This window comes from Helicoverpa armigera, chromosome 5 (genome assembly GCF_030705265.1).
Source record: "Helicoverpa armigera isolate CAAS_96S chromosome 5, ASM3070526v1, whole genome shotgun sequence".
Taxonomy (NCBI): Eukaryota; Metazoa; Arthropoda; class Insecta; order Lepidoptera; family Noctuidae; genus Helicoverpa; species Helicoverpa armigera.
This window is the reverse complement of record NC_087124.1, coordinates 7,668,081-7,684,064: the sequence shown is the minus strand read 5'-3', so window position 1 is coordinate 7,684,064 and position 15,984 is coordinate 7,668,081. Positions and strand designations below refer to the sequence as shown.

General features: G+C 36.8%; 1 protein-coding gene across 1 annotated transcript; it reads left to right on the top strand.

The window, feature by feature from the left end:
• Positions 1-119: 119 nt before the first annotated feature.
• Positions 120-15,715, top strand: LOC110373642 (uncharacterized). Its single transcript, XM_021331006.3, has 10 exons — positions 120-1,485; positions 3,535-3,748; positions 4,561-4,717; positions 4,800-4,960; positions 5,395-5,561; positions 5,980-6,120; positions 7,055-7,219; positions 9,106-9,331; positions 9,715-9,871; positions 11,019-15,715. The coding sequence occupies exons 1-10, from the start codon at positions 643-645 to the stop codon at positions 12,925-12,927; spliced, it is 4,140 nt and encodes a 1,379-aa protein (XP_021186681.3). The 5' UTR covers positions 120-642; the 3' UTR covers positions 12,928-15,715.
• Positions 15,716-15,984: the final 269 nt, after the last annotated feature.

The following is a 15,984-nucleotide window of genomic DNA, read 5'->3' as shown; positions in this document are numbered from 1 at the left end:
TTTTAAAGAATTAATCAATAAAATAGTTTCAAAAAATATAACAACTAAGAAACAAGGGTCAAAATAATATAATATTGGATTATACAAGTATATCATTTATTAACTCTCCGAAGTAAACGTTGCTCCAAGGTTACTGCGTTTAAACAAGTACAACTTTTTTTGTGACAATGTCTGCATCTGTTGATTAAAATTTGAAACATAATAAGCTTCTAAACAAGGTCAACAGTTTTCATCAACTCGTAGTGAACGAAAATAATCAAAATTAAGTGTATATTATGTCCATACTTTCCAAAATCGTATATTTTATGTGTCATCACCAAATATTCAAGTACAAGTGTCCGCGAAAATGATCTGTACTTTGTTTTTCGCAATCACAACGTTACATGAACATGGATGACCTAAAATGCGAATATGTGAAGAAAAAAAGATGTTTGGGACTCACAAGAAGTGTAAACTGAAGTAATTATAATGATTTGCACGTCGATTATCGACAATCATTTACCTTTTCATGCCATCGCATAACGATCGGTGAATTGCTTGGTCACAAAAGTGAAAATGTGATGTGTCAAACTGATTGTTTACCTCGCGGACAGGTGAGTGGTTTGTAGAAGTGGTACGCGAGGGCGGCGGGAGGCGGGCGGCATGTCTGATCGATCAAGTCCCGTGAACGGCGGTTACGAGGCCGCAAGGCTCACCGTCCGCAAGGACCTCTTCCCGGAGGTTCGTCTACCTAAGCTGGCGACTGGTGAGTCTGGTGCTGACTCCGACCAAGAGGATGTCGAGTCAGTCTCTGGTGTCAAGCTGGAGACTGATTTTGAACAGAGCATAGACGAAATAGCCAGTCATAAAGCGCAAGTAGCTAATGGGGCTCTGCCGTGTCCTACGCGGCCTCGCCACAGAAAGCACAAGCACCACTCCCGACAGAGTTCTCAATCCGCAACCGTTAACGGTTGTCTTCCTCCAAAAAGTAAAAGGAGAAAAGACTCATCAAAAGATTCATCATATAGAACGCATTCTAAACATAGTGTTGTGTCACAAGTGAAAGGTGGTAAAAACTTGAATTTAGTGAGTAGTAGTGAGTGTCAGGAGGATGAAGACGACAACGAGGAGGTGCAGGAGGAGGAGGAGGAGGAAGAAGAAGAAGTGGAAGATGAAGATGAAGCCGAAGAAAGTGAAAGTTCAGAAGATGAACAGCTCAAGCGCAATTCAAAGTTACCGTTAAATACAATGCCACGGCAAAGTGGCAAACCATACAGTCATGAACTTAGTCAATTATCAACAAAAAAGAGTAAAAAGGACTCTCGAGAGCATAGAACTCATGCAGTTATACCGTGTAGTGGCAAGCCAAGGTCTATGTTGGACATTCGCAGTTCTCGTAGTAAAAAGAAATCCAAGAAGTCTGAGTGCACACCCACATATCGAAGCCAGATAGTGGATACTAACTCTATGAAGATTAAGATTAGGAGGACAAGTGTTCATGAAACTGTGAGTACTTGCTTTATTTATGAAACAAACCTTCAACTGGGAAATTTACAGTTTGTTACCTGAAATAATGACATCAAGTGCAACAACATAAGATTATTTTTGCATGTAAATGTGCATAAAGAGTCTTAAAATACTATTTTCATTTCTCAAATATTGTTTTAACATAACAAAGTAAAATCCTGTAATATCAATAATGGTTACAATCTATCCAATCAATATGTACATGAGCTGTTATTGCTCACAACAATGCATTGAATGTAAGAGTAGCAAAATGTTCACTGATATCTTCACTTTCCATTCTGAACTGAACTTGTTTGTGTTGCTACAACTTGTTTTGGATATAGCTATACGAAATACAGATTACAAAATAATGTTCTATTATGTAAGGAGGTTCCTAAAAGTTGACATACAATTTTATTATGTTGAAAGAAAATAGTCTTTAAACATTTATGTGTTCTTTATCAGTGAGAGAAGCTCCTATAATATAGGAGTTCCAGTGCAGTTTATCATATAGGTTCTATATGGAACTGAAAACTATATGAGCGACTTCTTGTTATTGCAATTCCAATAGTAAACATAAACAGCTGACTGATTTACTTTGATCTTGGTCTGTTCCTTTTTCAACCAAAAGGGTATTTTTTCCAACCAAAGACTTGTATAATATGTACTCTGAAAAGCTCTTTTGCCGATCTGCATAATTTTTCAAATAAGTATTGATAAATTGTGATGTAAACAAACAAAGAAATGTAGGTGATATAAAAGACACCAATCAGAAACTTGGTGACCCTAATTAAATAGTCTGGGTGTTTACTACTATCTTTATGTGTCTGATATAGTTATTAAGTATTATTGCAGCATTTATAAAATAGCAAATACTTATCACTCAAGGTTAGTATTTTCAGAGGAAATAGCCACCAGACATCTTAATGCAATATAAAATTAACACAGAACACAAAAAGTATATATTTCACTTTGATTCCAAATGATGAACTTCTATTATTGTAAAAAAATTAATTAATGCATATTACTGTAGTGATAGAAGTGCACATTTGTTGGAATGTGGCTATGGTTAATTAATGAAATATTTGAATAGAGAAAGTTTTAATGATAACTGTGCTCTTGTACCTAAGAGTTTGTTATACACACAAAACAATGGGTTCTTTTTACTGTGATACATACATACCATACCTTGTAAAACACTGGTACTCAGCTGCATCTGGTTAGACTGGAAGGAAATCCCAACGTAATTGGGAAAAGGCTCAGGAGTTGATGAAAATGAATGGATTCTTATTATTTTTCTAATGTTGACAAACTGTAACTTAATGCCAAATAATTTTACCAAAAACTATAAATTAAATCAATGAGATTTTTGTTCATATGCATAATAAAGCTTTCATATTTAAAATAATTAATAGAATTGGTCTTTAACCAGATTGCTATTGACATGCTATAGTAGGTACCCAATTAAGATGGTTTGAAAGGCGCAAGTTTTATTGATAAGATCTGTAGTAAACAAGCTAATCAACTTACAAAATTATCAATTTCCCTTTGACCTGGAAGTGGACCTGTATTATGGAAAATTTAAAATTCAGCAGTTATCTTAATATATAAATTCTTTGGGTGATGGTGCCTTTTAAAAATATACCCAATGATCTAATTATATTTTTACATTTTATGTTCTATATAAATAAGAAGCACATGATAAGCATCTGATATCAGTGTCATATCTTGTTTAATTCCTATGCTAAAGTACATACCATCTTAGCTATATATTCAAAAATGGGAAAAGCAGGCATATAGATTACAGTGTGGTGGTATAGACACTGTGGTCCTCATATCGCCATCCATATTCCAAAAGGAGTGTTTTCATATAGTTATGTAATACCTATTACTAGTTTTTAATATTTACTGCCTGGGTTTATCTGTCCTGCTTTATTTTTTTATTGGGTCATGGATCGGATTTATCAAAGACCTGTAATACACAACTTAATATTATCACTGGATAAGGAAACTATTAAAACCATATTTGATATAAATAAAATTTTACAGGTAACACCAACGCCAACCTCGGTTGCCGATATTGGTCAAAGGAAGTCTAAGAAGAAGCGGGCGGCATCGCCGGCTAGCGTGAGCTCTGGTGAGGAGTACGACCCGTCTCGCGGGGACACTGCCGCCGCCATGAGCGTCGCAGCGCCCAAGCCCCGCCACCCGCGACCCAAGACTCCTAAGCCTAAGAAATCAACCAGTTCTAAAAGTAAGCAAAGTAAGTATCACCATACTAACTTTTATTTATCTTCATAACTAGCGACCACCCCGACTTTTCGCGGGATAACAGTATTTCCCCAATATTTAATGGATGTTATTATACAGATAGGCGTTGTCCTAATTGGCAGCGATCGCGCGATGGCGATCGCGCGATGGCGTTTTTCATCTCACTTGCGAGGTTCCGAGGTTCAAATAGGACACTCTGATGAAATCTGTATGTTTGAACTCATCGCATGACGAGAACGCATCGTGTCATCGTGCGATCGCTGTCAATTGGGACGACGTCTTAGATGAAAATCGCATCGCGCCATCGCGCGATCGCTGCCAATTAGGACGGCGCCATAAACCTTCCTCTTCCATCACTCTATCTATTAAAAAAACTGCATCAATCGGAACACAGGGACATAGGTATGCAGGAACAGAAAAAGCGACTTTGTTTTATACTATGCAGTGATGACCTTTCGATACAATAATTCTCAAATCACACCACAACATTCAATGCCTTGTACCCTAGAAATGTACCCTGGCTGAGCTGCCTTTTATGTTTGTAGTTTGATAAGCTCCAAGAGATAACAAGATAACATAGCCTTTGTACATTATAGCCACATGCATATATTTCTAGTCCTAATAACTTTAGCTCCTTGTTATCCTTATGTACGAAACTTAGGCAAACAATAAATTGCAGCTTATTTTGACATAGTTAAACTTCCATGGATACCTAATACTTTTACAAGCACCTAACGTGTTTTTTTGATGATGTAACAGCAAACTCAATTATTTGTCTTTCTACTAATTATATTTATTTTACAGAGAAAAGTGAAAAGACTGAAAGAACTAGGATTAGTGGAGCTGAAAGTAAAGATACTGGACCACAAAGTCCTTGGGGACATTCTATGCCTAAGGAAATTCTATTAAAGATATTTGAATATGTTGTGGCCTCTCAGGGCACATTGCCTTCTGTGATCAGGTAAACTTGACTCTTCAAACTTTTAATTTAACATGCGTTCGTCACGTAAATTCTTACCTAACAATTGAACTTTTAATTTCAGAATTGGTAGAGTATGTAGGTTATGGCACAGTGTAAGCTGCAGACCAGAATTGTGGAAGAATGTAGACCTTGCGCAATACACTAGTGAAAAATGTAAAACGGATTATAAACTCGTGTGGCTCCTGGAAAACCGGTTGTCACAATGTCAAAGCTTAAATATTGGTAAGTGAACAATTCATAACAGGAAATTCGAGAGGCGGTTTGCAAAAGTTTTATATTTTGTCCGACTTGTCTGTCTAAAATTGTTATATGGTCCTTCGCAAAAAGCACCTGCAATCGTACTCTAGTAGACACACGGAACTTCTTAAGAATATTATGTTTACTTCTTGATAGTGCTTATGACGTAAGACAATCTTGTTGCTAGTTGCTAACCAAAAAAATACAAAAGAGTTTTTTACGAAGCTTTTCTTAATTTAAGAGTAAAGGTTTCACTCAGCTGCATCGGGTTAGACTGGAAGCCGACCCCAAAATAGTTGGGAAAAAGCTCGGAAGATGATGAGATTTTAATGATCCTCTATCCTCCTCTTCCTCTATCTCAAAAAACAAAAACTTATAGTTACAGAATTAAGTAATAACAATATTTGTATTGCCTCCAGCTCAGTGGAAAGTGAGTAACGTGTCGTGGGTGCTGGCTTGCGTGGCGGACTACTGTCCTCAACTGGTGGAACTCAGCGTGGCCGGCTGGAGCCGCATCACGTCCGAACAGCTGTTCGACCTCATGCAGGCTCTGCCTAAGCTGCAGAGGATCGATTTGTCGCTCACGGTATGTTTTTGTAACTTATATTGTGAAAGCAAATGAGTTGGTTAAGCTATCGCGATGATACTCTTGAACAGCAAAATCAAATAAAAAATGAAAGGGGATTTGTTGGTTGACGGTTTTTTTTTTTAATGAAGTGCCTTATCAGCAAGGCCGAAAGACGAAAGCTTAGAAAAATTTAAAGCAATATTTATTTGTTCATGTAGAAATCATACTTGAAGCTGTCAAAGGGCTACTAAAGTGAATCCCTGTAATAGATTAACATGTTTATTTACATTCATTTTTAATGGGGGTGTCTCTCCGTATTTTAATGATTGTCATGCAACCCACAACTATTGCCTGACCTAACCACTCGAATTAACATCCTAGTTGCTACTGAACAAATACATTTTTTACACTAAGCTTATATCTTCTATTGTTGCAGTCTGAAACGGGCGGTTCTAGTACATGCATGTCAGCTGCCTCCATGACGCGCATTACGGAGAACTTCGGCGCACGACTCACGCATCTCATGCTGGCTAACAACAAGTTCATAGCAATGCCGCAGATACTGCAGTCAATAGCGGTATGTTTAAACGTAGATAAGAGTTAAATTACCTACTACAAAATGAAGATTATGAAAATATACACTTCTATACTAATATGATATAGAGACAACGTTGTTTATTTGTAAACTAGCTTCCAAAACGACTGATCTCAAAATGCCTGGCACATAGACCTCCCGTAAATTCCCGCGCACGACTTTGTGATCGATTTGAAAAATTCTTTCACTGTTGGGAAGCTACACAATCCCAGAGTAACATAGGCTATATTTTATCCGGTTACGGGAAGAAGGACGCGAATGGTACCTCGAGGAAACAGTTAGTTATCAATATTAGGTCTCTAACAAAACACTACTAATATGGATTAGGAGACATTACAAAGGACACGTAATGACGTCAGCATAAATGGCGCCAATACATCGACAGGTCGATACGTCGAGCTTTAGTGAGTCACCATATCACGTGTAACCATTGTATGAAGTTCATTACGACTTTTTATGACAGCAGTTCAACGCTTCATGAATCAATTTAAAAATTCCGCGAAATTATGATTGCTGAAACTCAAATTAGGGTATGGTTTTTGCTTAGTCATCGTGATAGTTTTAACTCTCGAGTAATTTTAATTCGATCTTGTGATTAATTCAATATATCATCTTTTCCTCCTATATAAGCAAACAAGTTTTCTTTTTGGAAACAAAGAACCATAAGGTTACCAGCGAATGTTATAAATGTGAATATTTTTATTATTTGTATGAAACCCTTTCGTGGTTAGACTGGTAAAAGTCTAGATAGTAGTAAATATAGATTATGTCATTTTACATGGAGATATGAAAGATCTCAGACAGAGTGTGCCAAGTGTCCGCTTACCTTGGAACGCGGAAAGCTCTTGGCTAAAAGGCTCGTCCTTTAGAGATCCCTAAATACAATAAAATATTCATGTTTTCTATACATTTCCAGACATACTGCAGCAACTTAGAAGTGCTAGATATCTCGGGGACGCTGGCGGCGTCGCACCCGGCCGCCGTGCCTTTAGAGGCGCTGCAGAAAGGCTGTCCCAAGATGCGAGTGTTCCGTGCCGCTAACTCACAACTGGTGCTTGCTAATGCTACCACGTCGCAACAGGTTAGTTCGCAAATGTACATGAATGAATATATCTATAATGTAACATTTCACTAATAAACATACGCAAATTTTAATATCTTATTCGTATTAATAATAGAGTCCCAACAATGTCTGTAAGCAGCTTTAAATTTGGCAGATCCATGATTTAAATTTTTGCTTTGATATAACTTTTTATATTAAGTTACTTCTCAACCAAATGTCGATAGCAGACTTCTAACAATTTCTTGAAATTATTAAAATATAACTTACAATTCCTTGGGGCTGGCCTTCAACTTTAAAGGAGATTGGGCAAGAATGTATGAAGTTTGGTCCAAATGTCCACCACGAACGAGACCTATATAATTAAATAGTCCACTTAATTTAGAGTAACTTTTACAAAGAAAGTAAAAAAAAAAACAATGCCAAAAAAAAGTTATAGCCAAAAATGTATTCTTAATTTTCGTTAGTTTTTGTATGTTATCATTATTATTTTTTATTTTATTCCACTTCCATTTCCGCACTTTATCTAAAACTAAGATGAGTAAGACACATTTGTATATGTCACCGTAAGATTACAAACATCGTTAGATTACAATCTATCTCGAGAGATTGTAAACTGTCGAATTATTGTGAACCGTAATATCTGATTGCAATTTAACGCATTATTTTTCGCTATATTGTAATCTATCGATGAGAAATTGTCAAATTGTCAACTGTCCGAAAGCTCTCCCTGATTGGTCAGTCTTTTTGTAAGATCGACCAATCACGACCAGCCGTTCTGTTGCCATGGAGTTCCCGTAGAGTTAGGAATGAATTTGTGTTTGAAGACAAACTACCTAATTGTTTTGTTTTATTTTTATAAAAGTTTCTTATAATTTTCCAATTTCATTTAAATAAAACTACTTTAACGGATTTTATCGCGGTCGGTTTTAAACGTCGGGATTAAATAATATAATATAATGTAGTTTTATTTAAATGTCTAATATTCGCGTAAGTGTCAGAAATCAATATGTTTCCAATTTCAATTTGTGTTTGAAGAATAAATATTTCGTTACAATTTGTTCTCTCCATATGTCAGGAATATTAATTACATACTCTAAATAATAAATAATAAATCCTTGAAGAATTTTTGAAGAGCATTTATTTTATTTAACTGACACCTCTATTTCATTCCTAACTCTACGGGAACTCCATGGGAACAGAACGGATTATTGGTCGATCTTACAAAAAGACTGACCAATCAGGGAGAGCTTTCGGACAGTTGACAATTTGACAATTTCTCATCGATAGATTACAATATAGCGAAAAATAATGCGTTAAATTGCAATCAGATGTTACGGTTCATAATAATTCGACAGTTTACAATCTCTCGAGATAGATTGTAATCTAACGATGTTTGTAATCTTACGGTGACATATATAAACAGCCCATATTTTTTGCCCGATGGATGTACGAATCACTAACCAATTGAGGCGCCAGAAGTGCTTGAATATACTCAGCGGTTCCTGGATCTAAGGAAGTTCGATGTAACTGGTGGTGTCTTCTCTCTAATAATGAACAATTCTATTTTGTCAGAAGTTACAGAAAGTACGAAAATCGAACATCACTAAAAGTAATTGAAAAAATTAAATAGAAAAATCTATAAAATGTTGTATTTGATTTTGCTATAACTTTTTTCTGGCATTATATTTTTTTTTACTTTCATAATAAAAAATGTTCTATATTTAACGGGCTATCTAGCCATATAGGTCTCGTTCGTGGTGGACATTTGGACCGGAATCGCCCATTGTCCTTTATAACATCCTTATTTCTTGGGGCTTGAAGAAGTGTCTTGAGTCAAGTACATTGGCTATCTTGACATGCAAATCTTAATTATCAGTCTAATTCATCCTTAATTTTCCCCTCAGATGGAATGCAAAGGCTGGCCTCTCCTCGAGGAGCTATCAATAGCGGGCGAGGCGGCGACGGAGCGGGTCGGCGTCGGCGAGTACCGGCTCGGCGACGACGCGCTGGCCAGGCTCGTGCGTGGCGCTACACGGCTGCGCTTGCTCGACCTTCGCGGCTTACAGCGGCTGACTGACTCCGGCCTCGTCAGGGTGCCGGCTTGGGACCTGCAACATCTGTTCCTTGGAGGTAGAGTTAGTTTATGTCTTAGAACTTTGCCATTTGACACCTGGCATGACCGCTCCACAATCAGAAGTTACAAGCTTTAGAGGGGTAGAATTATAAGAATTATTTGCCCACTTGCTGATCATATCTCCCGAACCTTTTCCCAATTGTTTTGGGGTCTGCTTCCAGTCTAATCGGATGCAGCGGTTTATAAGGAGCTACTGCCCTATCTGACCTCCTCAACCCAGTCGCCCAGGCAACCCAATACCCCTGGGTAAGACTGGTTGTCAGACTTACTGTCTTCTGACTGCCCATAACGACTGCTGAAAATGTTCAATGACAGTCAGAATACACACATACCCTATTTTCTTAGCACGTAGTTAATGATCATGAACTATCTTCCGCAGGGTGTAACGTGACGCGTCAAAGCAGCGCGTGCCTGGAGCTGATCTGCGAGAAGTGGTCGCACAGCCTGCTGGAGCTCGACCTGTCGTGGGCCTCCGCCGCCCGCGTGCTCGACGACGCCGTCTCCGCGCTCGCAGACTCGCCCGACAGCAAGCTCAGGTACGACACAGTTACTTCCCAACTATGTAACAATGATGGCCAGTTTCAGGGGTTACTGTTGAAAGTCTTTGAGAATCTTCAGGAACTATATCAGGACATATATCAGGAGGTCTCAGATAGCAATATCTGGCAAAAATTATAAGCAGCCTTTACCTGGCAGATTACTTTTACTATCAGATCGCTAACTGACACCTTATCAGTATAGTGATCGGCACGAATCTTGAGCTCTGACCTACATCTACGCAGAAGTGATTTATTAGAGAAGAACCAATCCCGAGTGACGGCTATGACGCGATGCACTGCGGGCCAATCACCGCTTTAGCCCGCCCCAGCGCCTCACTTCATACCACAAAAAGGACCCAATAAATTACTTCTGGTGGCGCAGGTGAAGGTCAGAGCTCAAGATTCGTGCCGATATCTATAACAAGTGAAACCATTCATTCTAACAAAGCATTCTGGCTGCTCTCCTATAATAATGTTTATGCCTACGACTTCAATTTACAACATTGGTACAGTCGACTCTCGTTAATTCGAAACTCGAGGGACTCTTAAAATATTACGAATTATCGAGTTTTTGAAATATTAAATGGTTCGAAATTTGTGAGAGAAAACAAATAAAACTTCGAATTATTAAGTGTTGGTCAATTATTATTTGTTAAATGTTATTTTATAACAATAACAAAAGTTTAAAGACACATTTGTGTGCATACATGTATTCATAATGTGAATTAATAATTCTTTCGAAACAGCTCCGTCATACTTCTTCAAAACAGATTGCTGCTACTCAGACTGCTCTCTGACTCTTTCTCTCTGTAACTTTGAATTCTCGAGTGTTGGACGAATAAACGCGTCGTTTTGTTATATAGCAATGCTTATTTCGTTCGAATTATCAAGTGCATAAAAATGTATTGATTTAGTTCGAAATATAAAGAGATTTTGTAGGGAACTCGTGATAGCTTTGAATTAACGAGAGGTTCGAAATATCGCAGGTTTTAATTAACAAGAGTCGACTGTAGTTATATCGTATTCGCACGATATGAGTTCAGATGTCAAAGTTTGCCATGACGTCACGATGACCTTAAGACTTTAGGGTTAGTCGAAAGCATCTTTGCCGTAGTTGTTCATTACCTATGTCCTTACTTTTCAGAATACTAAACTTATGTGGCTCATCGGTGTCCTTGGAACCAATTAAGAAAGTCCTTCTAAAGTGCCCCCATATTGAGTCTATAAACCTGAGTTCATGTCGCGCTCTTCCTAGGGGAATGAAACGCTTGTACACGGGGAAAGAAATACAAGACCTTAAAGATAGCTTAGATCCAGAAAAAATTAAAGCCAAAGAAAATCAAAAAGACGAGGAAAGTGTCAAGACTAAAAAAGGTGTTAAGAAGTCTGCAGCTGATTCCAAGTCCGAATCTATAAAACAAGAACCAGCCGCAGACGTGTCAGATAAATCGGACACCAAAACAGAGTCTTCTTCATCTAAAGGCACTATCTCGTCGCCCGTATTTCAAGAACCGAAAAGCTTTTCAGAATCACCTTCTGCCGCAGCTTCTAAGAAGACGCCGATAAGATCACCAGATAGTAAAACACTTGAAAGGCAATCTGGTAAACAGGGCAAGGAAATGATAGCCTTAGTACCTGAAGGGAAAAGATCCTCAAGAGGTTCCACTCCGAAACTACTCAGTCCTGCTACACAGTCAAAACCAGATTCCTCTTCCACACCCAGATCGGATCCCTCCAAAGATCTTGGAAGTCCCCACTTCAGTCCAGTACCAAAACCAGACAGTCAAGTACAAAATAGTCCAGAAGTCCAGACAGAGTTGTTAAATCAAAGTATAAAGACTAACTCTTGGAATCTTGGACAGTTTAAAACCACACCCACTCACAAGTCTGAAGCCAGTCCTTTAAGTAGGTTAGAAAGTCACACTAAATTAAAACATGGTAAAGTTATAGAGCAATGCAGTCCAACAACTTCTCACGATAATAAACCTAGTCCTGAAACCCATAGTATGAAACAAGAAAGCATGAAAAATCCTAATAACTGGAATTATGCTATTAATAGTCCGATGCCCCGACAAGATGGTCAATTCTCTCAAAGAAGTCCTTATTCCGCTCAACCGAGTCCTGCTCAACCCAGCCCTTATTCCACACAGCCTAGTCCGTATTCGACACAGCCGAGCCCTTACTCCTCACAGCCTAGTCCCTATTCAGCTCAACCCAGCCCAGACACAAGTCAAATTGTTAAACCGGAATTACAGAAGACAAGTGCTTGGAACACCGGTAACTACAGTCCTATGCCCAAACATCACCCACCATTTTCTCCTCATCCATCAACCCATGCTAGTCCAGACCCAGGTATAGGCTTAAAAAGTGATAACCTTAGAAGTAATCCTAATAAAACTCCAGGACAATATAGTCCAATGTCACGACAAGATCGCATTCACCAGAGCCCTTATTCTCCCAGACCAAGTGTAGATGTGAGTTATAGTAACAAGAAAAGCCCTGGAGTCGGTAACTACAGCCCAATGATGCGCCCTGATTGTCACTTACCTAGCCCAGACAGAGGTACGACCAGACCTACGATGGGAAGCAGACAGCAAGACATCTATGGAAGAACTGTAAATAAAACCCTCGATATGATGCACAGTAGTGCACCGCAACCGGAAATACCCAACTCTTGGGGAATAGACAGATTTAATAATCAGCTAAGTAACGCCGCAAGCGCGAGCATCGATTCGCTAGTGTGGGGAGCGTCGGCGTTCAACACGGAGCCGGCTCCGCTGCCTCCTCGAGTGGACAACATTCCCGCCATGCTCAACACGCCGTCGCCACAGACGTGGCCCGGTTTACCATCGTTCGACACTAGTGTTTCAAGACCTAATGACGATTTAAGTGATCCGTGGACTTTTGGTCAATTCCGTGAGCAGCCTCACCATGTGCACAACACGTTCGTAGATCAGAACAGTTTCGATTTGAGTAGTCACCTGGGCCACCAGGCGCACTCCTTGCAGAACTATTTAGACGACAATTTTCCAGAGACGTCTCGCGTAGAATGACACTCCGACCCGGCTTCGGCTTAGTTACTCGAATGAAACTGTATGTTGTTATGGACAAAATATATTATATGATAAATTCCTTCTTTGGAGGGGTATAGGGTGATGTTGTATTTAATAATGATTGAACAATTAAATGATAGACATTGTAAATAAGATTTATTTAGTTAGAATTAAGAGTAATGAAGCTAGGAATGCATTAATGTTATTTTGCAGCCGATAGTTTATGAAATTATATAAAATATTATAAGAAAATTATAATTATTAAGGATAGTAAAATTCATCCATCGACTTAGATATTGTTGGATTATACTCATGAGTTAGGTTTTAAAATGAGTCTTTATTTTAAATGCCAAAACCTGTTTTCACTGAGGCCAAAATTAATTTATTTCTATCCAATTTTATATTTTCGTATGTTAAATGAAATGAGTTTAATAGTTTTCAGCAAACATGTGCATTTTTGTTCCATTCTAAAAGCGGTCACTTTTTTATAAAATCTTTTATCAAGCTTTCGATTAAATCATTGCAATAGAAAACATTCCGTTTTGTACTGACTTTGAAATTGTATCGCCCTTTCAATCTAAAATTGCCTGCCCCCTCAACCTATTTATTTGCGTTGTTAGATATTTTAGATATTGTTGTGTTAACAGTGAATGGAAAGTTTTATTGTTGACATGCTTTAGTGTAGGCCATAAACGTAGGTATAAAGTTTACATACTTTGTTTTGTAACTCAAATAAATAAAGAGGAAATACCGCGATGGGTGTCTAATTGCGTTAGATGTAACACATGATTCTGAAAAAGTAGTTAACTAGTAGCATGTCATTATTATATATTAAATGTTTGTACAGTGTTGTTACAACTTTGCAAGCTGTGTTCCATAAATAATCGTTAGTTTCTGAGAGCCTTTTCATTACAAAACAGCCTCATGTCACAGGGATAAGATTGGTGTTGGTAGTTATTTGAATCATATAATCACTAATTAGTTCTAAACGGAAAATTGATTAGGCGCCTAGCACCAGAGATGAGATGGTAACACACAATTGATTTGTTCATTATAGGCATTGGTTATGAAATTTTATCAAAAACACATGAAGTATTTGCTCTTTTAGTAATACAATTAATGTTTAAATTAGTGCAGCTAATTATGCAAGCTATTATAAGATAAACAGCTACTTTAAATTATATACATATATGTTACAGATTTTTGCCTACTAGTGCTAGATTTCTGAAAGCCTGATCAATACTGACAAGTAACAACCCTAGCAGAGTTCAATTTGAATAGTGTATCGATGTTAAAAAACATACTATACACCTATTAAATATTTTGATGGTCTAATCATTTGCAATTTGCATATATTATTTTGTTACATAGTTAATGATCCAAATTTATCTGATGCGATGCATGATACAAATACCTACTACAGCCAAACGTGACATTGGGTATCAAAAAAAGTGAGTGGCTTTCAGAAACTGATAAATCATGTGCTTTTAACTGAAGTGTCATTCAAAACAGTAGGTTTCTTGTATTCTAGCTTTAGTTCAACAGTTTCTTATCTATGTTTAAACAATCATTACATAAACCTGAGTGCTGTCTTTTCGATAAACGTCTAAATACACTCATAAAGCAATTGTTGAAAGTAAGATTACATTTATTAAAAGAAATGCAATACAATCAAAATAGATAATAAGTTTTACATTTCATTAGTAGTACTTTCATAACTTCATTGATCTAGACAGTTACCTTTATCGAAAAGGCTTAGAAACATAAATAAAACTCTATCTTGTTTTATTTTTCTTAAAAAGCACTAATCCAATTCAAGTGCGTGCGTGTTATATTTATCATTATTACTTTTTGTTGCATTTTAAACTTATGAAATTGTATAACCTGCTAATCTAAATCATGCCATAAATTGTAACACCATATTCACAATAATGGTCTTTGTGATTTTTTTATCTTACTTTTCATCGAAGTATTATACATACATATTTCAATTTTATAAAATATGCATGTCCAAAAAGGTTTTGTTAATGTAACGAATATGGATCTAGAGTTACAGTACTGACTAATTGGAATAAGAATCTCAAAAGATACAGCTATTAGAATATTCAATATCAGCACATTTTGAATTGAGTAGATACGACCACGATCTTACCTACTATAATTCTAGATCCACGTTCAAGTACCTATTCCTTTTTCGATATTTTGATTGTGCTTGACTTTGTAACATCATTTTATATTTTTATACTTTTTATTAGTAAAGTTAGATTTTGATAGAAAGAGAAATCTAAATATCAAACTTAAATATTTATTTAAAATTAAAGCCAAGTACAAAGTGCTTTTTTTATAAATGATATATATAATATTGCATAGGTACATACTTCGTGTTGTATTTAAAGAGACCGTTAAAACCACCAAATATTGTTTCCAATACCTACATTAGCCTTATAAATGCCTAACTTTTAACTGAAGAGATATTTTATAGTTTTATTAACTTATTAAAAAATGAAAAATTATTATCTTCTATACATAGAATGTATAAATATAATATTAGGTAAATATTATGTTAAATAATCGTGTACTATAGTATGTATAAAATAAAGTTGACTAATATCTGTAAGTTCTGTTATGTAGAGATTTTTTGTTTGTAATATTGTTACACTACTGCGCGGACTTCTTACAGGTGGTCCAATTTTTATAATCTAACCAATAAAATATCGATGTGGTTGTACATTTACATTTTGAATAGAATGTACTCTATTTATTAAACTTCTTTTGTTGAGAAACATCATCCCATCTATTTAATCCACATATCCCGTTTGATTTTAAGCTATCGCAAATGTATAGCATTTTCTTACGAAACGAAGAAGATACAGGTTACTCAATTCACGACACCATAACAGCTAAATAGTTGTTGTCTTCTCTTATAGACAAAGGTTGGTCATGGTAAGTATAGGAAAAATTCGCAGATTCATGTAGTTGGACCTCATGCTCTCAACTCTTAGGTACTCATAAAATTCGAAAAAAATACAGTAAAATTATTATCATGCTGAATATAAT